This window comes from Lactuca sativa, chromosome 8 (assembly GCF_002870075.4).
Source record: "Lactuca sativa cultivar Salinas chromosome 8, Lsat_Salinas_v11, whole genome shotgun sequence".
Classification (NCBI taxonomy): Eukaryota; Viridiplantae; Streptophyta; class Magnoliopsida; order Asterales; family Asteraceae; genus Lactuca; species Lactuca sativa.
The window spans coordinates 34,981,225-35,005,934 of NC_056630.2; the positions used below are offsets into that span (position 1 = coordinate 34,981,225).

At 39.6% G+C, this 24,710-nt stretch overlaps 2 protein-coding genes across 4 annotated transcripts; one reads left to right on the plus strand and one right to left on the minus strand.

Moving 5' to 3' along the window:
* The first annotated feature begins 13,399 nt into the window (after positions 1 to 13,399).
* On the plus strand, positions 13,400 to 14,865 carry LOC111878454 (uncharacterized). Of its 3 annotated transcripts, XM_042897705.2 has the most exons (5): positions 13,538 to 13,645; positions 13,910 to 14,147; positions 14,223 to 14,395; positions 14,465 to 14,548; positions 14,663 to 14,865. In XM_042897705.2, exons 2-5 carry the CDS (start codon positions 13,957 to 13,959, stop codon positions 14,752 to 14,754), a joined length of 540 nt encoding a protein of 179 aa, XP_042753639.1. In that variant the 5' UTR covers positions 13,538 to 13,645; positions 13,910 to 13,956; the 3' UTR covers positions 14,755 to 14,865. The 3 variants fall into 3 exon arrangements, with proteins under 3 accessions (XP_023730723.1, XP_042753639.1, XP_042753638.1); XM_023874955.3 differs by lacking the exon at positions 13,538 to 13,645 and adding an exon at positions 13,400 to 13,527 and having other exon boundaries at positions 13,910 to 14,395; XM_042897704.1 differs by having other exon boundaries at positions 13,540 to 13,645; positions 13,910 to 14,395.
* Positions 14,866 to 22,831: 7,966 nt separating this feature from the next.
* On the minus strand, positions 22,832 to 23,660 carry LOC111878421 (fasciclin-like arabinogalactan protein 21). The gene is made up of 2 exons (XM_042897188.1): positions 23,641 to 23,660; positions 22,832 to 23,525 (listed from the first exon to the last, which is right to left on the minus strand). The coding sequence occupies exons 1-2, from the start codon at positions 23,658 to 23,660 to the stop codon at positions 22,832 to 22,834; spliced, it is 714 nt and encodes a 237-aa protein (XP_042753122.1).
* Between the last annotated feature and the right edge of the window lie 1,050 nt (positions 23,661 to 24,710).

A 24,710-nucleotide genomic window follows, 5' to 3' on the forward strand; every position in this document is an offset into this window, starting at 1 on the left:
AACAGAATCGGGGCTCCCCAGGGCGAACTGCTCGGACAAATAAATCCCTTGTCTAGCAGCTCCTGCATCTGCGTAGACAACTCCTGCATCTCGGGAGGAGCCAACCGATACGGTGCCTTGGCTATCGGAGCCGCACCAGGAACAAGGTCAATCCTGAACTCCACCTGTCGCTCTGGAGGTATCCCAGGAAGCTCCTCTGGGAAAACATCTGCAAATTCTCGGACCACCGGAACCTCGCTCACTATCGCCTTACCCGCCTCCTGGGTATCCATCACATACGCGACATATCCTGCGCATCCCTGCTGAAGGTAGCGCCTAGCCCTCGCTGCTGAACATACAGCGGGTCCATACTGGGGCCTCTCACCATGAATCACTAACTCTCCCCCGCTTGGGGTCCTGACCCGCACTAGCTGTTGCGCGTAATCTATCACAGCCCCATTAGGGCTCAGCCAATCCATGCCTATAATCACCTTGTTCCCACGCAACGGTATGGGAACCAAATCTACCAAGTAGCGCTCCTCGAACAAACGCAGCACGCAGTCTCGAAATACCATCGATGCCCGCACCGATCGATCATCAGCAATCTCCACCTCCAAAGGGCAACCTAACTCGCCCGATGGATCATGAAACTTCTTGCTAAGCGCAAGGGAAACGAATGATCGGGATGCACCCGAATCAAATAACACCTGAACTGGGAGGCCGTTCACATGGAACGATCCTAATGCATACATATACATACAGAGCACATATCAATAACATAACATCATAAAAATAAGATAGAGGGAAAGAATCATACCCGTCACCACATCGGGTGCGGAGCGTGCCTCCTCGGTAGTCAGCTGAAATGCTCGGCTCCTCACCACTGGAGCCTCTGACTTGCCCTGCCGGCCATCCATGATCCGCAGGGTCGCTGGAGCTGGCGCCTTCACCGGCGCTGAAACTATCAACTGGGGGCAATTGGCCTTCTTGTGGCCCCTCTGGTTGCAGTGAAAACACAGCAATTCTGATGTCTGGATAACTGCTGCCGGAGCAGTGCAATCCCTGCTGATGTGCCTAGACTTGCCGCACTTGTAGCAGCCTGATGATCCCATCCTGCACGCCCCCTCGTGCGGCCTGCCGCATTTCCTACAGCGGCTCGGTCCTGACTGGCCTTTCGGCCTACCATCTGATCCCTTGGGCTTCTTCCCCGAAGCCCCTCCTGCCTGTCCCTCCTCCAATTTCCGTTTCCGGATGTGCTCTAAATCTATCTCCCTCTCCCTCGCCCTGGCAATCATAGAGTCCAAGGTAGGGCAAGCCGAAAAGCTAACATGCTCCCGGATGTCAGCTTGTAGCATATCATGGTAACGAGTCCTCCTCATGTCCTCGTCACCGGCATACTGGGGCACCAACAAAGCCCTCTCCCGGAACTTGGCGGTGATCTCCGCCACAGTCTCCGTCGTCTGTCTCATGTCAAGAAACTCCCTGGCCAGCTGCTGAAGCTCGACAGCCGGCGCAAACTCTGCCCTGAACCTGGTCACGAAGTCCGACCAGGTCATCGCCTCGATAGTTGAGGCTCCCAACGAGTCACCCACTGACTCCCACCAATCCCGGGCTCGGTCCCGTAAACATCCTGCTGCATACCTCACCTTCGACCTCTCGGGGCAGAAGCTAGTCAACTGGGCAGACTCGATGTCTGCAATCCATCGCCTGGCAGCAATGGGGTCTTTCACCCCATGGAAATCCGGCGCACCATTGTCCCTGAAGTCCTTGAAGGACGGCGTGCGAGATCCTGACTGGCTAGATGCCATATCACTCCTGAATGCCCGAAGGCGATCCTCCATCAACTCCATGATCCCTTCCTTGATCGACCCAAAAAGAATGGGGGTCGACTCAAGGATGCCTCTGGTAATCTCAGACGCGATGAACTCGCGTAGTCCCTCATCAATCGGCTCGGAATCTGATCCTGAACCTGACCCCTCTCCTGAACCGCCATCTACCAGCCTCAATCGAAGTACCACCATTCTGCAATACATCACAACAGTCATTAGTGATACTGATACTCCCTAAGGGATCACAACTACTTACAAGTTCCCTGGTCTTATCTTGGCCTTCCTTGGTTCGGGTTCGGATCCTCTGCTTTCAGTAGTACGGGCCCATACTACCTTCCACATCTATCCGTACCTTCTTCAAGGAATGCCTCGACTCCACCAGATCCCTTTCACTACTGCTGATCACTGCTATACTCGTCCTAGGCTTGCCCTAGGGAAATCTCTAATCCCACTCTAACCAGTCCTCAGCTGCTGCAGGCCTCCTTGTAATGCCAATTAGCCATTACTCGAATACCATCACATGTGACGAGGCTCAGATAATCCTTCGAGTACCTGACTCGTCCCTACAACGGTTGGACTCAAACAAGAGTAGTGCAGTAGGGTCAAATCTGGCACTCTAAGATTATTCAACCCTGATCACATGTGACGTGACGCATTCGCCTAATGGCTAACTCCCATTATTCAGAGTCCCACATAGCACGAAGCAAGCAACATTCAGATAAGGGTAACAATCTCAATTAACTCTATCTACTTTCAAGAACTGAGCTAGCATAAAGTGCTAAGCTCATACTACCAGGCATAACCTAATCAGGCTATCCTACTTACTGTTTACTCAATAACTAGCATGCAAGTTCTCATACAACTGGAACACATAAAGCAGGCACATAAGGCATCACTCCTAGGTCCTTAGTCCTATTCTAGCATGCTGTTCTACAAAAGCTGATAAACATAACATAAACTTGTATGGGTACTTTGGGGAATACTTACTTGAGCTTGGCCGGTCGCGCACATCACACACTTTGTTCTTTCTCAAAACTTTTTTCTCAATTTTAGAAAACATTTTTCCTTTAGAAAACCTTTTAATCCCTCGATTTGAGTTCAGACACTTCCGAGGGTGTGTCCGAATCCCTCAAACCAGGGCTCTGATACCAACTTGTAACGACCCAAATTTCACGCCCAAAAATTTCATTTTAAAAACATTACTTTAGAGAAACATTAATTGTTAAACACATTGATTGATCAAACCATAACAAAACGTAAGCCATGTCTAAAAAAAATCAAATCATACAATCATCATAATATCAGAGTATAAATCCCAGAGAATCTCGTAAGTGCGGAAATCCGTGTGTGTGCATGATGTGCCGCTACCGTGCCGGCTCCTTCCCCTTCGACGAAGAGGTACCTGAAACCAAAACCATAAACTGTAAGCACAAAGCTTAGTGAGTTCCCCCATCGTACCACATATTATACAAACAATTAACATGCATACTGCCAGGCTATTCTGGGGTGCCTGACTACCCGGTACGGCCGTTCTGGGGTGCCGTCCTACCCGTGTCAAGCCATTCTGGGGTGCTGACTACCCATGTCAAACCATTATGGGGTGCTGACTACCCGTGTCAAGCCATTCTGGGGTGCTGACTACCCGTCGATCCTAACAACCGAACACAGGGACTGGTCCCCTCATACTACCTTTATCGCATATAACATAGCAAGCCAGCATGCAACATATCATCACATACTGTCAGACGTAACTGGGGTGTCTGACTACACTTCGGTCCTAACAACCGAACTCGACTACTATCACATACAACATATCATGCTAGCATATAACATATCAGGTGGTAGCAACCTAGATGGTATCACAAAGACAATCATCTATCATACGTCTCCTACTGGTGGGTCGGCATTGTGGCCTTAGACCCACCGCTATTGGAAGGTAACTCACCTCGAATAGGCTGTTGGTCTGTGTGGGAACTGGCTGTCTACTGCTGCTGCTGCTAACGTCCCTCGACTGTAATTCCCACAAAACGATCAGTCAAACACGCTAGATGTTCTTAGGGTAAAATGACCCTTTTACCCTTCACCAAGTCAAAGACCAGGTCAAAGTCAACTTCCAGTTGACTGGACTCGCCGAGTCCATCTCTCACTGATCCGGTCCCACTCACCAGGTCCCTCTTTCACTCACTGAGTCACCCCTGACTCGCTATCCGGGACTTTGGGGCCGACTCGAGTACCAACTCGCCGAGTTCCTCGAGCAGGTCCTCTGCTTGCTTCTAATCCACACCAAAACACCCCATTCGAGGGTTTGGGGGTTTCGAGACTACGTTATACGGTTAATTCCGTGCACAGGTACGAAGGGTTGAGCCTTTGACGCTTAAACCCCTCGTGTTCTATGGATGTTCATATTACTCGCCGAGTTTGAAGAACTACTCGGCGAGTTCCAGGCAATCTTCATAGGACTCGCCGAGTTTGTTCATCCAACTCGCCGAGTCGACGACCATCTTCATAGAACTCGCTGAGTTCCACCTTGGGACTCGCCGAGTCCTTCGACCCACTTCCTGAGTAGGCCAAATCTAGGACATGCAACACTTCCAGACGACAGATCCATGGTCCTGGGGTTCATTTACCACGTAAAGTTGTAAACTTTACGTGCATGCATGGCCCTATGAGCTCAAACATGCACTTCCAAGCTATACAAGAGGTCCTATGCTCATTGGGGACTTCCACTACCTCAACCTCAGAGACTTTATGCTACTATGAAGTCCAAAAGGTCCACATCCGAAGTCCTTGCAGAACATTAGCCATAAACAAATAGAGATTTAGGTTTTTAGGGCTTAAAACCTCTTTTCTTAGGGACAAAAAGGGGACCAACGAGCTAAAGATCAAGTTAGGGTCTTTTCTACCTGAATGGAGGCCTTTCACAGAGTAGATTCCGGATCTCCTTCCCTTCTTGCACTCTTCAATCTTCTACTTCTTCTCCCAAGCCCCAAAACACCTTTAAAATGTTAACAATCACCCACAAGGACACAAAGGAGGCTAGGGTTTCGTTCTACAGGTCTCTGGGAGTGCTAAGGGAAGTGGAGGCTGGGTTAGATTGATTAAATATGGTGCAAACACCCGGGTTAGGGTTTAAGTCCAAACAGGGTCTACTCGCCGAGTCCATCGGACCTACTCGCCGAGTAGACCGAGTAGATCCCGCGTCTAGTCCCGCTTCTACTCGGTGATTCAGTCCCTCAACTCGCCGATTCCAAGGCTAATTATGCAAAATAAAGAGATTTAATAATCACGAATACATACCAGGAATCAGGTGCTACAGACAACACCAATAGCAAAAGCACCATACTGACTAGCACCGACAGAGATGAAGGAGCTCATGACGCAACTTCAGGAGTTGTTGGACAATGGTTTCATTCGACCTAGTTCATCACCCTGGGAAGCTCCGATGTTATTCGTGAAGAAAAAGGACGAAAGCATGAGAATGTGTATAGACTACCGAGAGCTGAACAAGGTAACGGTGAAGAACAAGTATCCATTGCCAAGGATTGATGACCTATTCGATCAGCTGCAAGGCTCGAGCTATTTCTCAAAGATTGATCTCATGTCAGGATATCATCAGCTGAAGGTAAGAGAGCAGGATATTGAGAAGACTGCATTCAGAACAAGATATGGACACTACGAGTTCTTGGTTATGTCATTCGGACTAACCAATGCACCAACAACGTTCATGGATTTGATGAATAGGGTTTGTAAAGCATTCCTCGATAAATCCGTGATAGTGTTCATAGACGACATTCTGATATACTCAATAAGTCAGGAGGATCATGGCGAGCATCTACGAGAAGTATTAGAAGTGCTGAAGAAGGAGAAGTTGTATGCAAAGTTCTCCAAGTGTGATTTTTGGGTCCGAGAAGTCCAATTATTGGGTTATGTGGTTAACCAGGAAGGAATAATGGTTGACCCAGCAAAAATTGAAGCTGTAATGAAGTGGGAATGTCCAAAGAGTCCCACAGAGATTCGAAGCTTTCTAGGATTAGTCGGATATTCTCGACGATTTATCCAAGGCTTTTCTTTGATATCTTCTCCATTGACAGCGTTGACCCACAAAGGAGCCACATATACATGGAGCGAGAAACACGAAGAGGCATTCGAGAAGCTAAAGAAGAAGTTATGCGAAGCACCGATTCTTTCTCTACCCGATGGAGTTGAAGACTTCGCGGTGTATAGCGATACGTCGGGAGATGGGTTGGGTTGTGTTCTGACCCAAAGAGAAAAGGTGATAGCATACGCATCTCGACAATTGAAGGAGCATGAAAAGAACTACCCCATTCATGATCTGGAGTTGGCGGCGATAGAAAGATATTGAGGCATTACCTCTATGGAACGAAGTGCAAGCTTTTTACTGATCATAAGAGTCTGAAATATCTCTTTAATAAAAAAAATTGAACATGAGGCAACGACGCTGGCTAGAATTACTCAAGGACTACGACTGTGAGATACTTTACCACCCCGGGAAAGCAAACGTTGTCGCTGATGCTCTCAGTCAGAAAGTCAATCTTGAAAGGAAAAGGCAAAGAGCGTTGAGAATAGAAGTTGTCTCGAAGATTGTGGAAAGTATCAAGAAAACTCAAGAAGAAGCTATAGTAAAGAATGACCGAAAGGAAGAACGTTTGGGCAAGACGTTGGAATTCGGTACACATAGTCAAGGGCTGAAGGTATTCCAAGATCGGATTTGGGTACCTAAGACGGGAGGGATAAGAGATCTTTTGATGGAGGAAGCGCACAAGACCATGTAATCAATTCATCCTGGTAGCACTAAAATGTATAGGGACCTAAAACCCTACCACTGGTGGCCGACGATGAAGCTCGATGTTGCAAAGTATGTGGCCGAGTGTGTAACTTGTGCAAGAGTTAAGGCACAACATCAAAAACCGCATGGGAGTTTAGAACCTTTACCTGTACCGATGGGTAAATAGGAAGACATCACCATGGATTTTGTGACTAAACTGCCCAAGACGAAGAACGGTCACGACATGATTTGGGTGGTCGTGGATCGTTTCACTAAGAGTGCACACTTCATATCAGCCAATGAGAGGTGGTCTATAGATAAGCTTGCAAATGCTTATGTGAAGGAGATAGTAAGACTTCACGGTGTTCCTATTACGCTTGTATCAGATCGTGATAGTCGTTTCATGTCAAGGTTCTGGAGAAGTCTACAAGAGGAATTAGGTACGAAGTTGTGTTTGAGTACAAATTACCATCCGCAGACTGATGGTCAGAGCGAAAGAACGATTCAAACACTTGATGATATGCTAAGAGCATGTACCCTGGAGTCCCTAGGGAACTGGGACGAGCACTTACCTCTGGTAGAATTTTCCTACAACAACAGTTTCCACATGAGCATCAAGATGGCACCCTATTAAGCTTTGTATGGACAGAAGTGTCGTACGCCGTCTTGTTGGCTTGAGGTTGGAGAAAAGCAGTTTATGGGCCCAAAAATAGTCCATGAGACTGCTGAGAAGTTGAAGGTGATTAGGGAAAGGATGTTAGCAGCCCAGGATTGTCAGAAGAGCTATGTTGACAATAAGAGACGGCCAATTACCTTCGAAGTTGGGGATTCAATTTTGCTTAAAGTCTCACTGTGGAAGGGACTTATAAGATTTGGGAAACGAGGAAAGTTGAGTCCAAGGTTTATTGGACCGTTCAAAGTTCTTCAGAGGATTGGGAACCAAGCTTACAAGCTCGAATTACCAGAAGAACTAGATGGTATTCATAACACTTTCCATGTGTGTTATTTGAGGAAGTTCACGGGAGAAGTTCCCGACATAATTCTAATCTCAGAGTTAAGAATGGATAAGAATAAGAGGTTGATCGAAGAGCCTGAGGCAAATGTTGACCGTAAGACTAAGAAGTTACAATGCAAGATGGTCGACTTAGTGCTAGTCCGATTGAAACATACGAATGGGCCGAATCTCACTTGGGAAACAGAGAGTGACATGATGAGTCGTTATCCGCATCTGTTTGCTGATGCATAATTCCGAGACGGAATCATCCTAAAGGGGAGAGAATTATAACGCCCGGGTTTCGGGGCTAAGCATTTTAGATGATGTAATAGTCTAGGCCAACTATTGTAACTCTTTTTGAAGTAATAAAGATGACATATTTGAATACTATGTGAATGATGTGTATTTGCATGCTTATAACTTAATTATAAAAGTATAATTAATAAAGAATAAAAATAAGCGTCAAAAATAAAGTATGAGATAAGCCCTATATCTTTACATAAAGATGTATTGGTCGAATCAAGGATTCCGGTGATATAAAGAACGCCGAAATCCGAGTTATAACGAAGAAGTTATGACCCGTCGAAGTTTCGCAACAGAACGGCACGACACCGGGAAACATAAAATAGTGAATTTATGATAGAGGACTTTTTGGCCTTAGTGATCTAAATAAAAGTCATAGAATATGTTAACCTGAGAGCGTCCATAAAAAGAACGCCCAAATCTGACTTCTTATGAGGAAGTTATGATTTTTCTAAGAATTGGCTTAGTAGTGTACGACCCGAAACTCGAATTTTAGTTCGAGCGGTTTTTGGCTTACGCGACCTAAATGAGAGTTGAAGATCTCATTAATAGGAACTCAATGATAAAAAGACAGACGAAAACGGAGTCCGTATGTAGAAGTTATGAATTTTACGCGGACATTTAACAATATAATCTCCTTCTACTGTTAAATTTAAGATCGGTCGAGAATTAGCCTACAGAGTCGAAATGAAAGTGGTAGATCTTATTTTTACCTACGCATGGATATAAAGAACGTTAAAAACGGAGCTCGTATGCGAAAGTTATGAATTTTTGAAAATCGGTTGATATCTACCTTGTGTGTGATTCCACGTGTCAGTACCAGGCTGTGCCTGGCTGTACCCAGCTGGCCACAACGTGAAAGCCTCTTCAGCCTCCTATAAATAGAGACGCCCCTCTCCTTCATTCCTCACACCTTAACACTTCATTCCTCTCTCTCTATACTCTCTCTTTAAGCCCTAAAACCCCCCGAAAAGCCTAGGAACCCCCTAGCACGAGGCGGAAGCCCTGGAGTGCCTGACGGCCCTGAGAAGAAGAGCCTTTCGGCTCGGAAACGCTGCTCCAGTGAAGCCTGGTTTTGAGAAAAAACACGTTGTAAGTGAGATACGCCTAACCTATCTTTAGTATAGCGTATGTTTTAATATAGTAATGTTATTAGGAACTTATAATAAGTACTTGGGCTATTATTATGGGTTATATAAGTATTTTTTAACGCTTATATAATATTAACAATAGTTATACTATTAATTAGTCTCGGTGAATATTAAACTAAACCCTAGTGGAAATGATACTAGGTTTTTGTCGAAGGAAATTGTTTTAAGAAGTAACGAAGCGCTGTCTGAATTCAGAATCACCACCTTATCAGGTGAGTGCATAGTCACTTTCATCTTACAGATGGATATGAAGTATTTTATATAAACTACATGCTATGTGTGCATATTATCTGTATACTTGCTATCTATGCTGGATGAACGATTTGTATACATGTTTTCAATGATTTAAACTGTATATGTATTTTATATCTACAAAAAATGTTGGGGTAAAACATGGGTAGATGTAATAGACAATGTGTGATAAAATGATGAGAGGCCTCGATGTTGTTGTTGTTGATTCTGTCATCTAGCGGAGTATGGATGACGACCATGGACTCTTCTAGACAGTCCAATAGAACACTAGTAGCTCGCAACCTGTAGGTGTCTGTGAACGATGTGTTCACCGGTGTACTCCATCCCCCACATGGTTGTCTTAAGGACATTTATTGCCGAGGAATCCCCTTAGATATGGTGTCCATCCCGATGATGATCCTTAGGCTAGGTCCCTTATGATAGATGTTTAGGGAAGTAAAGTAAGGATAACGGGAACGGGTAATCGGGTTATTGTTGGTTGATGAAATTAAATAACTTATTTATTGTGGGTTGAAAACCCTATGTGCTCACCAGGCTCCCAAGCCTGACCCACTAAGTTTCTTGTATTACAGGTAGTGACGCATGAGCATAGATGTGATGTTTTGGATCAGGGATTACGGATATAGGCCTGCAGATATGAAATAATGTAGTAAGGCTTATATTGTACTGTTTATGCTTTTGATCTGTATGGAACATGACATCCCGAGTCTTTTTAATGAAATACATTTCTATGGAAATGCTTTGATAAATCTTTATCATATTTTATTTTGGGAACAAATTCCGCAACACGTTTATGAAAAATATTACTCTGATTTTCAAACAAGCATAAACAAAATCGGTCTTTTCTGGCCGTGAAAATGGGGATGTCACATCATACCCCTTTATTTTTCATGTTTTCATACTCTTTGGGGGGGGGGATACAAGTCAAAGTTTCGGTTAACCATTGGATAATTGCATGGACCATTGTGTTATGTGTTTAACTTTTGGGTTATTACTTGAACATGAAGTTTATCATATAGATCTTCATAAAAATCATGATAAAAGTATGTGTTATCATATATGTTACATGTAAACCTGTAAAAGTGGGTTATATACTCAAATATACCAAAAATGAGTGTTGTATTCAAACATGCATAACCTAAACTTAACCAATAACTATCAACAGAAAAGTTATGTGTCATTCACAAACTGTTTTGACCACCTTTAATGTAATATTTTTCAAAACTGTTTTACATGAAAAGATTTCAGGTTTATACTTTCAAATGACTAGTCTCACGCATTCATACGATTTTTCTACAATTTTTGGCGATTTTTACAAAACTGCCTATCATTTCAGGAATAATCTCGGACCAGTCTGTGAGAAAAAATTTGAACCAAGTAAACTCATTTTCCAAACTCCCAGAGTTTACGGATCCCAATTTCGACTTACGATGATTTTTCTATAATTTTTCTAAAAACAGGGACAGAAAAGCCAAAAACCAGAAAATTGTTTTAACATACTAAAAGTGCTTATACTTGTGTTTAGATGTAAGTTTAAAGGTTGTAACCTTTTGAAAACACCTAGACATGATAACTTGCATATGCTTATATACTTGAATATATACATTTTTTCAATTACACTAGATATACTCAAGTCGTTTTACAAGAAAGAGAAGTCATAGTTTACGTAAATATGTTAAGGCTATTGTGAGACTCACCTTTAGTCGTACCTACCTAGCGTACGCGATAAGTCTTGTTAGTTATAACTAGAGTCTCCTGGAGGGAGAACGAGAGTTTGTGTATAGATCTATACGGGGTTGACATCCCACACCTGAGCTGTTCGCTACAGCTAGACTAGGGCAGTCTAGGGTGACAAATATCTTCAACCAAACCGACGCCTGATGAGCATCAAGACAGGCACTCCGTCATGTTAGTATAGTTATAGCGACTCACATAGGGAATAAAAACACCATTTTGGTTTACGAGAAACTTTACTTCATTAGTTTTATTAAAACAAATGAAACTATACATGCAAATGGCTGTACAATATTCATTTTCATCATGGTCTTAGGGTTTAAGACTACAATTCGCTATTAAGAAAATATTGGATTTTCTGGACACATTCATTTTTACTCTCCAAGGAAAAGACACGTAGAGAGTAACAACATTATTTGGATTTACAAAGGATTCCACTCTACTAGTTTTTTTTTTTTTTTTTTTTTTTTTTTTTTTTTTTTTTTTTTTTTTTACAAAATACCAAACTATGTTTCGTATACTTTGTAAACTGATTTCACCACTCGAGTCTTAGGGTTTTAAGACCACAACACCCTTCTATACAGAAAATATAAGATTTTCTAGGGATACACTCTTTTCAAATATAAAGAAAGGATAACAAAGAACATGCATGCAATTATATACATGGTTTTAGAATGATACTCACAAACTATTTTACTTTTTTTTTTTATACAAAATATTGGATTTTCTGGAGTTTTGAAATTTATTATAAGCAACGATATTACAAAGTTTTTCCTACAAACATTCTTATGAACTCACCAACATTCTATGTTGACGCTTTTCAAACGACTTGTATTCTCAGGGACTTTAATGAACATGTACTCAAGCCTTGGATCTGGATTATTTTACTACCTTTTGAGCCATCCTACTTTATGTTATTTTTATGTAATTGTTAAACGAGTATAATTTGTAAAACAATGAATGTTGGTATATTGTAATGTGTGATGTTTGGTTGCTATGTTTAATTCATATTCAATTGTTATGATATTGTACATGAAATCATCCGCCCCCAGACGTTTCCGCCGTTCTGGTTTGGGGGTGTGACAAGTATGAAATTAAATATTAGATCACAACTTGAATCCAAAAATGCTCTCAGAATTTCCATCTGAGGCGTGCCAGTGCCTTCACGGATTGATTCGGTTTTAGCAGTTTAAAGAAAACCAGTGTTTTACTGGTTTGTTTTCTTATAATTGTCGTAACTTTTGCATACGAACTGTGTTTTGGACGTTCTTTATATTTTTGAAAAAAAGGGGAACATGTACTATGAGACTAAAATGTTTTCTTTGCTCACAACTGCTTAATACAAATTTTTAGTTTTTTTAGACGCATTAATTGGGGTTGCAGTTTAAGCTGTTTGATTAGTTCGACAGTTTACACATATGGAACCATCTGGTAACTTATAATAGTGGGAATGAAATCATTTGTTTTACAAAAGATGCACTAAAACTCAATGAGTCAAATTACAAAGAGATTTACTGTGAATTGACTGTCCATAATTTTAGACCTAAATCCCGGGATGTCACAGGCGACAACGCTACAGAAGATGATCAGAGAAGAAATACGTTGCGATGTCGGGGTTGTAGGCCAAGAAAGGCGAAAGGGTGATGCAGACTCCGGTGAAGGGAGAGGGTGCATGTGTCGACAAGGAAGATGAAGGGGTGATACACCTGAAGGAGAACGAAGGGTGAGTGAGTGAGTGGGTTTCTGTAAATCAACATTAGAATCAAACTCAAAATCAAACCTAAAACTAAAATCAAACTGAGAATCAAAATTGAAATCAAATGTAATCGGTGATATACAGTTGGTTTGGGGCACCAACAATAGAAAAAGGACAACGTTTAAGAGCATGCTTCACCTCCGCTTTCTCCGATGAACGTCGCCAATATGCCTTGAAGGAAGAACACGAGGGAAATAGCACCATCATTGGACGCTGGTGGTAGGGGCAACAAATGTTGGGGTGGAGGATGGTGGTTGGGCTGGTGGTCGATGAAGGAAGAAGAAAGGAGATGTCGACGAGAGAAAATGTAAGAGAGGGTGGGAACTATTAGATTAAGTTTATGATTTTTTTTATATTGATTTTATATAATAATAAATAAAAACAAATAAATAAGGTTATTATAGTCATTTTAAGTGTATTAGGGACCGAACGCACAATAAAAATACATTTTAGGGACCAAACTCATAGATTACCCAAACCATAAGGACCATTCATGTTACTTTTATTTATATTATTGGAGAAGAAAATCAGTCACCCATTAGGAAACTTCCAAAATTGAAAATTCAAAAAAAAGGCAAGAAAAAGAAAAAAAAAAAAAAAAAAAAAGAGAAGATGGATTTAGACTTTTTTTTTTGTTGGGCTTCATTTGGAGCCAAACCTTGTTTTGAAAACCCCCAATGTCATTTAACTCGCGCCGTCTCTCTTTCTTCCCTTTGGATCGGGCGAATTAGCAGCTAAAAAGGGTAAATCTTCATGGCAATTATTAGTTCAAACTGAATTTGAAATCGATATCATCTTCTTGTAAATAGGGATTTGATTTTCTTCAACTCGAAAATTTCGCCTCTTTTTACTTACAATTGTGTAAACTCGATTCTCAGAGAAATTAGTTCCTAATTTACTTGGATCTGAATGTGATTCGAAGCTTGTTTTTGTTTCTCATTGTTCTTGGATTTGTACATTTATGAATCATGATAATTTTCCGTTCCATGTTTAGGGCAATAATCCATGAGTCAAATTCATTCAAAATTAACTCATCGCCCCCAATTATAAATCGCATTAATCGATGAAAATGATTAGTAACTGATTACTTTTGTTTTTCATTGATGGATTTCATCTTGTGCGCAGGTCAGAATAAACGAATTTGTGAAGAATTTCATCTCAGAGCAATCAAAATGATTAATTCCGAGATTAACACGATCGATGTAACCGGCCCAACCGCATTCCATAAACAGCCGATTTTAGCAGCCAAAAAAGTCGCACTGAGAGATAATAGTAACTTAAATCGCGACACAAATCCCGCAATTTTGCTTCCAGTGGAGGGTCAATCGTTCATGGATTCAGCTAAAATATCTGGAATCAAAAGGCATACGCCAGACTACTCTTCATCTTCTCTCTTGAACAATAACAGTCCACATGAACATTTCAATTACCCTCGCAGGAAAGTAAGCCAGTTAAATGGGAAGAATACGCATCCAAATTACATCGCTTCAAAGACATCTGTTCCTCGGTTTAAAGTTTCCAATGATGATGATCAGATGACAGAAAGATTCATTCGTCTGCAGAATTTCATCAAGCAATGTGATGGATCTAATCATAGAGAGAATATTCAATGTAAGTTGAATCTAATTTCTTTTTGTGCTGAAAATCAGGTTTTGACTTATGATTGTTCTGATCTTACAGTGCTCTTGCGATTATCTCCATTGGAACTTAGCAGACACGCAGTTGAGTTAGAAAAAAGAGCAATTCAGCTCACCATTGAAGAAGGTACGAAAATCAATGTTGTCGATAATCTCATAATCTGTAATTATCATTAGTTTATGACTATAAATATAAATGATTATGTAATCTTTTTTCCTTTCTTTATTTTCTGATTTGAAGGACAAGAAATGCAACGAATGCAAGCATTAAATATATTGGGGAAGCCATTGGCAACCCGAAATACAATGCCAATAATACAACACAAGAACTGAAGGTCAGATCAGTGTATGACACTTTTTCTTTTTTTGTATTAATTTTGTTTGGAAAATTTTGTTGTTTGATGAAATAATTTTTATGTATTAATTAATTGTTAATTCTTGAAAGCTTAGGTTAGATTCCAAATTATTAGCTTCATTATAACTTTATAAGCATCATTTACTATAATCCTATATGCCAAATCGACAAGTATGTTGTAACATTATGAAGAAAATACTTTTTTCCAAATTATATTTTGAAAAAATTACAAAAATTGGATGGAGGCATTTAACAAAATAACCATATTTTTGACTTGTTACACAATATAATTACATATTTTGTGATGAACCTAGTGAGAAATGACTATGCTGCGAGATGGCTATATAAATGTCCCCCAACATACACACACACTAACACACACAAATCTTATTTCTCTTTTAGAAATATTTATATATTTTGAAATTTGAACATACACATTTATATATTATGAAATTGTTCATTGAAAAATGTATGATTTTTTTTGAAGTTTCTTTTTGTAGTGGTAACATTTTGAAAAACTATTTTGCAGCATAAAATGCTGCAGTAGCCAAAAACATGATTGTTTTGAGTAGTAAGTAAAAAATGGTTATTTTGATAAAAAAAAAAATAAAGCTGTAGAAATCGTTCGATGGTAGCTTGACGGTCGTCTGGGGTTAAAGGATTAATCGGTCTTGGAGGGGATTAATCGGGGACTATAAATTATTAATAAAATACAAGGTTGCAGAAATCATTCGACGGTAGCTCGACTGTGGACTGGGTCAATGGATTAATCGGCTAGGCGGGGATTAATCGGATACCATTAAATATTAAGAAAAATATTAAAAATTAATAAATCCAAACATGAAATTTGGTCTTTTACATACTACAAAATGTTGTCTTCCAATTCCATTTCTACAATAGACTCCCAACCAACTATCTCAGTCACACGACAATTACATATGCAAAATAGTATAAAGTTGGTTCAACAAAATGCACCAAAAACACTAAAAAGAATACAAATGTTTTATAACACATACATAATATTCTAACAAATACAAAACCAAAAGTCCACATGTAACACGCATAAAAAATCATGCCAAATTTAAACTTTTTAAAACATTTAAAAACCAACAATTATTACAAAATTTGTTTTCAAAATAGTTTAGTGTCAGAGTATTGCATAATAAAATCATAAAAACATATGGAGGTGTACCGATCACGCTTACGCCTTCCTGCGATCATCAGTAGTACCTGAAACAAAATCAACAACTTTAAGCCCAAAACTTAGTGAGTTCCCCCAATATACCAATGTCATACAATCATAATCATATTATATAAACAATCAGCATGCATAATGAGCCTTCAGCCTGACTGGAGCGCCTCGCAGGGCTTTCAGCCTATCCGGACCGCTCGCCGGGCCTTCGGCCTGACTAGTATGCCCTCCCGGGCCTGTAGTCTATTCGGTCTGCCCTGGGTATGTTGGCCTTCAACACAAAGCAGGACCACCTTAACCCAACCCCAAATCAAACAAACATGTGCACATAAATATCATATGCTAGCATATATGACAGTCAAACTTATCCAACATATCACTAATCATAACAACATCTTATAGCCAGGATACCGACCTAACCGGTAACTAACATAACATTATCCTATATACCAGGAAACCGACCTACCAGGTCACTAAGCATATCACCATCCTAACTACCAAGATGTAAATCAATAAGCATATCATGCAATAAACCCGGATACAAATCCGAAAGGGCCGACATTGGTGCCTTAGACCCTGTTGATATAGTGAGAAGAACTCACCTCACAAGTAGCTCGGAGTGATAATGTCAAACTCCTCCAAATACAACTCCATCTCCAACACCTACATCCACCAATGATCAACTTCCATAAATTCCCAAATTACTAAAATACCCCTAAAAGTCAAACTGGTCAACCCTTGGTCAAAGTCAAAGTCAACGGTCAAGGTCAACAGTCCATGTTGACTCAACTCATCGAGTGCAGCTCACTGACTCGTCGAGTCCTTCCAAAACTCGAGAAATCGTGAAAACCCTAGTTGACTCATCAAGTTCCCAGCCAACTCGTTGAGTCTATGCGATGTCCAAATGTTGGGAAAAACCCTAACTAACTCATCGAGTACTCTCACTGACTCGTCGAGTCCATGCAGAACTAATACATGCAATCTTCATCCGACTCGTCGAGTTGGCCATGCAACTCGTCGAGTCCCTTCAGTCCATTACTCATTCAGACGTTTTTATGCTACCATAAAGCTCCAAATTGCAGATCTAACCTCCTAGGGAATGGTTTCCACGTAAAGTTGCAAACTTTACGTACATGCAAGGTTCTAAATTCCAAAACCAAGCTAAAGGAGGGGTTTTAGCCAAAGAGAAGGGCCAATGCTTGATAAGTTTAGTGATTTTATAACTCTAAGGACTTAGAGGAGTCCAGATCTAGAGTTACAACTCCAGATCTTACCCAACACCAGAAATGCTCCACAAATATACTAAAAATGGCCTTAAACCCAAGAAAAGGGGGATCTAATGCTAGAATGATCAAGGTAACAACTTGTTACCTTCAAATGGATGCCCAAACATTGTAAATGTTGGATCTACAAGCTCCTTCTCGTTCCAAGCTTCTCAATCTTCCAACTTCTTCAACAAAATACACTAAAAGCACTCTTTTAGTCTCACAAGCTCAAGGAAACAACAAATAACGGCTAGGGTTTATGCTCTGGGTAATGAAGTGGTAAGGGAGGCCACAAGGGGCGGATTAAGTCCTTTATATAGGGTGCAAACGCTAAAAATTAGGGTGTCATTTCCAACTCCTACTCGTCGAGTCGGGGTCCTCTAACTCGTCGAGTAGACCTCATAAATCATGCGACCTGATCCACTTCTACACGATGAGTTGGGGTCAACCAACTCGTTGAGTAGGTCTAAGAATATGACTTTAAACTTTTAAATTTTATACCTGGGAGTCGGGATGTTACACCACACTAAGAAAAACACACCAATTCTTAACTCTTGAGGAGTGATTCCAGGGCATCAAAGAACAAGGGGGCCATTTCCGGGTTTGGAGTTTTGACATCACACTTGATTCCAGGGACACCAACAATCGCTGTAATTTCAATCAGGAATGGAACCCCTCTTGGAATCTTAGCTGATAAATACATGACAACTGCTCTATAATTCCATCCACATGTGCATCTGTTACAATTCCATTTGAATATGTTTTGACAGTAAATCCTAAACCCTAAACCCTAAACCCACTAGAAACCAATTTCACCATTATGCATAGGCCTGGAATTGGATACTAACCTTGAATTGGAATTTAAACCATACAATTGTCTAAATGTGTGTAGATAATTGAAAATTATGAATTCAATTCATTATGAAGATATTGTAGTTGTAAGCACTATAGGCATCAACATTCAAAATCAATACCATAACTATGCATGATCAAAGAGATAAACGAATTGATTAAAAAAAAATCTGAAAACTCCAACATATTTAACCTAACCTTAAGAGTTCATATCTGTTGGCCACAAAATTACGACCCCTGCTCCATTAGTGCTGCAAAATCAACTTAACCTTCCCTAGAATCAGTAAATAAAACAAGAAGTGGAGAAGCTTCATAAGTCGATACGAGTGTTTACTTCAGAATTCGATACCAGTGCTTAACTTTAGAAGTTGGTATCGGTGTGCTTGGAATCGGAAGACGAGAGGCTTCAGAAACTGTCACATCCCAAAACCAGAACGGCAGAAACGTTCGGGGGTGGAGGACGTCATGTATAGCATTACAAGACATGTATCATAGTAAGCAAGTAATGAACAACCATTTCATTAGAAAGAAAGTGTTTACAAAGTATGTGTTCACAAAACATAGAGTACATAAGCAAATAACAAAACAAGACTTGAAGCTATACTGCTCCATCTTCTGAGTTCCCAGTGCGAGTACCTGTCTACTAGTTTCCTGAGAATACAAGTTATTTGAAAGAGTTTATCAGCAATTAAGCTGGTGAGTTCATAAGATTTTAGTGATATAAGTATGTTGTTGAAAGTTGTTGGAAAAATGGAGTTGAAATGTAGTAAGTTATAAGTTATGTTTTAGAAAAGTTCGCCTGTTCCTCTAGAAAATCCTATATTTCCTACTTTAATGAAAGATACGTAAAAATGATTCTACAATCCTTTCTATGAGTACTAAATGAATACAAGTTATATAAAACTCAGAGTAAACAAATAATTGACTGTGCGCATCTGCCTTAAGCCCACAACCAAACAAGGAACAGGAAGTAAGGCGGATAGCACACATCCCATTGTTTGTTAGGTCCTTGTTGTATATAACCCTGGTGTATTCACTTGTTACTCATGGAGTTAATTGTAATAGTTCCTTTATATTTAACGAAAAGATCCTTTAAGAAAACCCTTATTTCTTATAATAAAATAGTGACCACAGTGATTACTTCTATAATCACTTAGTTTATACTGGCTATATATAATCTAATATCGAATAAGCAATTGATTGGATGAATCTGCTAAGCCCACAACCAAACAAGGAACAGGAAATAAGGCGGAAATCACACATCCAACTACCTGTTGGGTATTAATGATATATAACCATGATGTATAAACTAAGGTATTATAGAGTCAATCATCTAAAGTCCTTTAAGTCTACATTGGTTTAATAAAATGGATTAAACCCCTTTACTGGTGAGTTTCTAGCTTTGAGTACCAAAAGTTCTGTTTGAAAAGTATGCTTTGTACTAGAAAACTATGCATTAAATTAGTGTCCTATGACTTGACCCATACCTGGTATCCCTTATGATGACTTAATGTATACGGAACGTATATATAACTAAGATTGAATAGATAATAGGCTGGGTGAATCTGCTCTAAGCCCACAACCAAACAAGAACAGGAAATGAAGCGGAAAGCACACATCTTATTACCTAACGGATCCTATTAATATATATATATATATATATATATATATATATATATATATATATTCTTTGGTGTATACATTAAGGAATCATAAGGTTAGCATTATGGTCCCTTCTACTGAATGTTCTAGACCCGACTGTTCTGTTTGTCGTTTGTAAAATGTAAATACTGTAGTATTGTATATATAGTAACTACTGTTGTACTAATTGCCTTAAATTGATTATTAAGGTATAATGTGATGGCTAGATCCCATACTAAACGCTTTCCCTGTCAAAAGATTCTAGGACCCACACGCGACCTTTGCAATCAATTGCAAGCTGTGAACATCCACATTAAAATTATGTGATCATGTATACCCAATATAACTATCACCTTTTGTTTAGAACAATGCGTTAGTGATTCATTGGTATAGTTAGATCTTGTAAGTGTTCCATGCTATAGCACCTTAGTATATTCGTTCTGTTATAGTATCTTAGTATGTTCTCTTGTTATAGTATCTTAGTACTTTCTCCTGTTATAGTATCTTAGTATGTTCTTCCTGTTATCGTGTATTGTATCTAGTATGAGCTGAACCTCTAAAATATACCTATTATAGTTTACTAGTATTCTACTTGAACTGTTACTGAAAAGACTCATTTTACTACTCAGTTATACTTGTACTTTAAAAACGGAGTTTTGTTAAACTATAAAGCAACATAACTGTAAAATAGCTTTTGAAATGTTTTGACCACTTATAGAAGACATAAGCAACATTTTGAAAGATGTTTATAACAAATAATCACACAATTATCATTGTGTTCAACTTGTATTCCCCCCTTTAAAAGCATTTAAAACAGTTAAAAGATTCATTACAGGGTATGAACTCACCTGATGTGGGTGATTCAAACGGGTATTCGTGTAAGGATAAGAAGTTCCACGAATGAAGTCCCGAGATACAATAGGTCCTAAATGACATATAATGACGCATATTGGCATGAATATAGTGTTTATAACCAACTATATGAAAGAAAACACCTTCCGGGACTAGGAAACACTTTGACCTAGTGTTGGAATCACATGTGATTCTACAAGGAATGTGAAATGACACCAAGATGAGTTTGAAGGCTAGGGATGCTTTAGGGACTTTTGCTCTACACTGATGAGAAAGACCACCTTCATTGAGGCTTTTGATGAGTTTATGGCCCAAGGGAGTTTACAGCCGTAAACTCATGACCATTTATGTTTGTGAGAGTAGTTTAAGGTCCTAAACTCATCCATGAAGGGTCCTGGGTCACTAGCTTTGCATCTAGGAGGGTTAATGGCCAAAATGACAACCTTAAAGGGGTTTACGGCCATGGGAGATGGCTTGGCCGTAAAATCCTTTTTTCCTTGTGTTTCTTGATGTTGTCGAGTCTCTAAACTTGAGTCCTAGCTAGATATGAAGTTTGGGGAAGAGTACTTACGATCTAGAAGCTTGAAATGGTTGATATTGGCCAAGAACACTAGTGTGTGTTCTTGGTGTAACTTGAAGATCTAAACAAACATGATTTCCATGGATGAAATCAATGTATGTAGCTAGTTAATAAGATGTATCAACTAATAAAGGGATAGAACACTTACTCTTTTGAAGATCCAATGTGAAAGTCTTGATGATACTTGAGAGGATTTGGAGGAAAAATCGGCCAAGGAAGGAAGAAATGACTAGAAATGACCCAAAAGCCTTATATATGCTCTTGAGTTTATGGCCACATGAGTTTACGACCGTAAACTCGTGGTCTTGTGGCCGTGAACTCATTTAGATGAGGTTAGGGTTCGATTTGCTACACTGCGGTTCTAGCAGGTACTTTCTAACACTTATTTCTTAAGTGTATTAGGCTCAAAACTCCTTAGAATGACCTTTAACCGGGCTAGAACTCATTTCCGATGAGTCTAACACTCATTTGAGTTGATTGATTGGGCTTTAAAAGTAAAAAAAATTCGGGTTGCCACAGAAACTTGGAATCGGAAGTCGACGAACCAGAAGAAGTTGTCGTCGCCGTCAATGGAGAAGAAGATGTCGGCGATGGAATGGGTAATCGGAAGGAACCCTAGCATCAGAAGTGATGACTGGTGTGCTTCAAGGACGAGACAGACTGCGATGACGTCGACGTTCACTGGAAGAACAAGATGGCGTCAGAGGAGGAGCTGATGGTGTCGGCGTTCACTTCATTCTTCCATTCGTTCCTTAAGACGACAGAGGGAATTTCAAAAATGAAATTTGATCGAATGGTGAAACTGGAAGGAACCCTAGCAGCAGTTGACAATTTTGTCGTTAAAAGTTTTTTAATTTACGTTGACCAAATGACCGATTAGGGTGTCTAGATCCGCCTAGACCCGATTATCTCCGCCTTTGACCACCTCCGATTATTAAGGCCGATTAGATATAAACGTTATCGTCGGAGGACCGCCAAGCGCCTAGGCGCCGATTAATCGACCGCCTAGGCTGTTATTTGCAACACTAATAAAATATTAAAATTAATCAAAGATTAATATATCTTAAGAAAAACAAGTACTTCAAAATTAGGAAATAAGAAAATTTGTAATTTGAAAAATACGAAAATATGAACATTTTTGTATAATATTTGAAATTTTGAAAATTTGAAAATTTTGGAGTAAAAACAAAACTTGATTTTTTCAATTTTTTTGACTTTTTTTTTCTTTTACTTTTGTTGACCGATTAATTCTGCCAAGTCCGATTAATCCCTAATTTCCGTCAAGCACCCCTAATCCTAGTCCGATTGATCCTCCTTGTCTCTATATTTTGCGACAACGACATCCCGTTATCTCCCTTAGTGTCTTTGTTAGTGTCCTAGAGAAAACTGACCTTGACCTCCCTCCGTCAATGACGTCGATGTATTAGATCTGGACCCACTTCCCACCTTACTCTTCCCCACCATAATTTCTCGTTTAAATTTGTCATTATGGACCCTAGAAGATGAAGATGGTGATGAAGAACACCCTTGTTTCTAGATCATGTCGTTTACAAGTCGCTTACTTTATCTGGAGCTTTGTACCCTTCCTCTTCTTCATCTTCGTTTATGTGAGCCTGCTCTGCCCCCAAGAAAGAATGGATCCTTGTGGTTTTGATTCACCGGATCACCTCATATTATGTGTAATTTGATTTGTAGTTCGATCCCATTTCATGACCATCGAATCCTCGAGCTTGTCTGTGTGGTTCTGCATCACTGAGTTTAGTTGACACCGAACCTAAATCTGGAAAATTTTTGAGAATCCCCTGAATCATTGATTTTAATACAATGGCAAACGACATGAATCTGGATGAGATCAGAAATTTCACCACTCTCCCCCATTCTTCCTTGCTCTTGATAAATCCATGACCACGATCACCACCACCACCGGATTCACATGCCGGTAATGTTATACTTTCTTGGTTAAGATGGAAGGAAGCAAACAAACCTTCAATGTCATGAATGGCGGGTCCTTGAAGTAACAATTTCGGGTGAGTAATCGACACGTTGTTGACTTCAAGAACTTGATGTTTGTTACTGTTCTTCGTGATTGAAACTTTCTGGTGTTGAATCAAGGTTAGTGAGCATGCTTTTATGGGCTTTATGAACATATCTTGGAGTGTTAGTTTTTCCAGTGAGATGTGGTAGGCGAGGAAGTGTTTGGTCATGTAAGGAAGGATTGAGAGGTTGGAAATGGTGGAATAAGAAATGGTAAAAATGGTGGTTTTTGGTGTTGATAGGAAGAGGTCCAATGAGATGCGTAGGAAGGTGGCTATGGAGTTAAATCCATTTGATTGATGATTGGAGAAGTGATGGTAAATGAAAGTGGGTCTAAAAGGAGAGAGAGAGAGAGAGAGAGAGAGAGAGAGAGAGAGAGCCTCTTACTTTTTAATTGTTTAAATAAGTATTAGATTTAAAAAATGAAAGAAAAATAGAAAATAAATACCCCAAGGGTATTGAAGTCATTTAAGTTTACTGAGGGAAAAAATCCGCAACGAAACTAGCTTAAAAGGACGACGAAGCCGAAAAAAATCGATGTTTGGACTAAACCTCAGAAAAAATGCATACCATAGGGACCATTTTTGCTATTTTGTCTTAAATTTTTGTATGATAGTTGTAAGCTTGGACTATATCTAATATAAAGTGGAATCACAAGGTTAAAGTGTAATTAATGAAATGATGAAGCATAGGGGTGACTGGGTGAGTCTCAATTTAGAAATTTAGAAAAGACAAAATTGCAAAAGTGGTCCATGTGGTTTGTCATTTTCTATGACTAAAGTCCAAACCTTTTAAAAATTGCAGATATGGTCCTTTTCAGCTAGTTTTATTGTGAATTTGGTCCCTGAAAAACTAGAAAATTTTCTATTTTACCTTTTTATTTTCTTTTTAACTTTAATTTTTAATTATGTTTTCCATTTTTGTCAATAAAAAATAGAAAAAAATCCCGTACCCCTCTCTCTCTCTCTCGTTGTCTCTTTCTCGTCTTTCTTTCTTTCTTTTTTCTCTCTCTACAATATCCAATGCACCAAAAAACTCAAATGTGATAGTCAAAGTTTAATTTCCCTAAATCAACAATGTGAGGGAGGAAAAATTAAATAAATCATTATAGATCAAGAACAAATCCTTAGAGGGTTCGGGTTGATTTTTGAAGGTCAAGAAAAAATTAGGGGAAGATGAATCTCTCGAAATACCTCAGTAATACGATGAAATAGATTGAGAATCTAAATTGTGTTTTGAAGACTGATACACATAAGGTGAATCGATATGGTTAATTTCAAGAAAGTTTTTTGGTCTTCAGTTTGAACTTGAATCTAGAATCAAACTCAAATAAAATGGGTTTATCAATTTGATAAAAGGATCATGATACACCTGTCAGATTCATAAGCATTTATGATTCAAGTTTCATCTTCATGAAACTAAAAAAAATAGCAATTTGCATGTTTCAACAAAAGAGGGATAATGGGATTAGGGTTTCTCAGGCGATGATGGTGGTGGTGGAAGCTTTTGAGGTCCTTG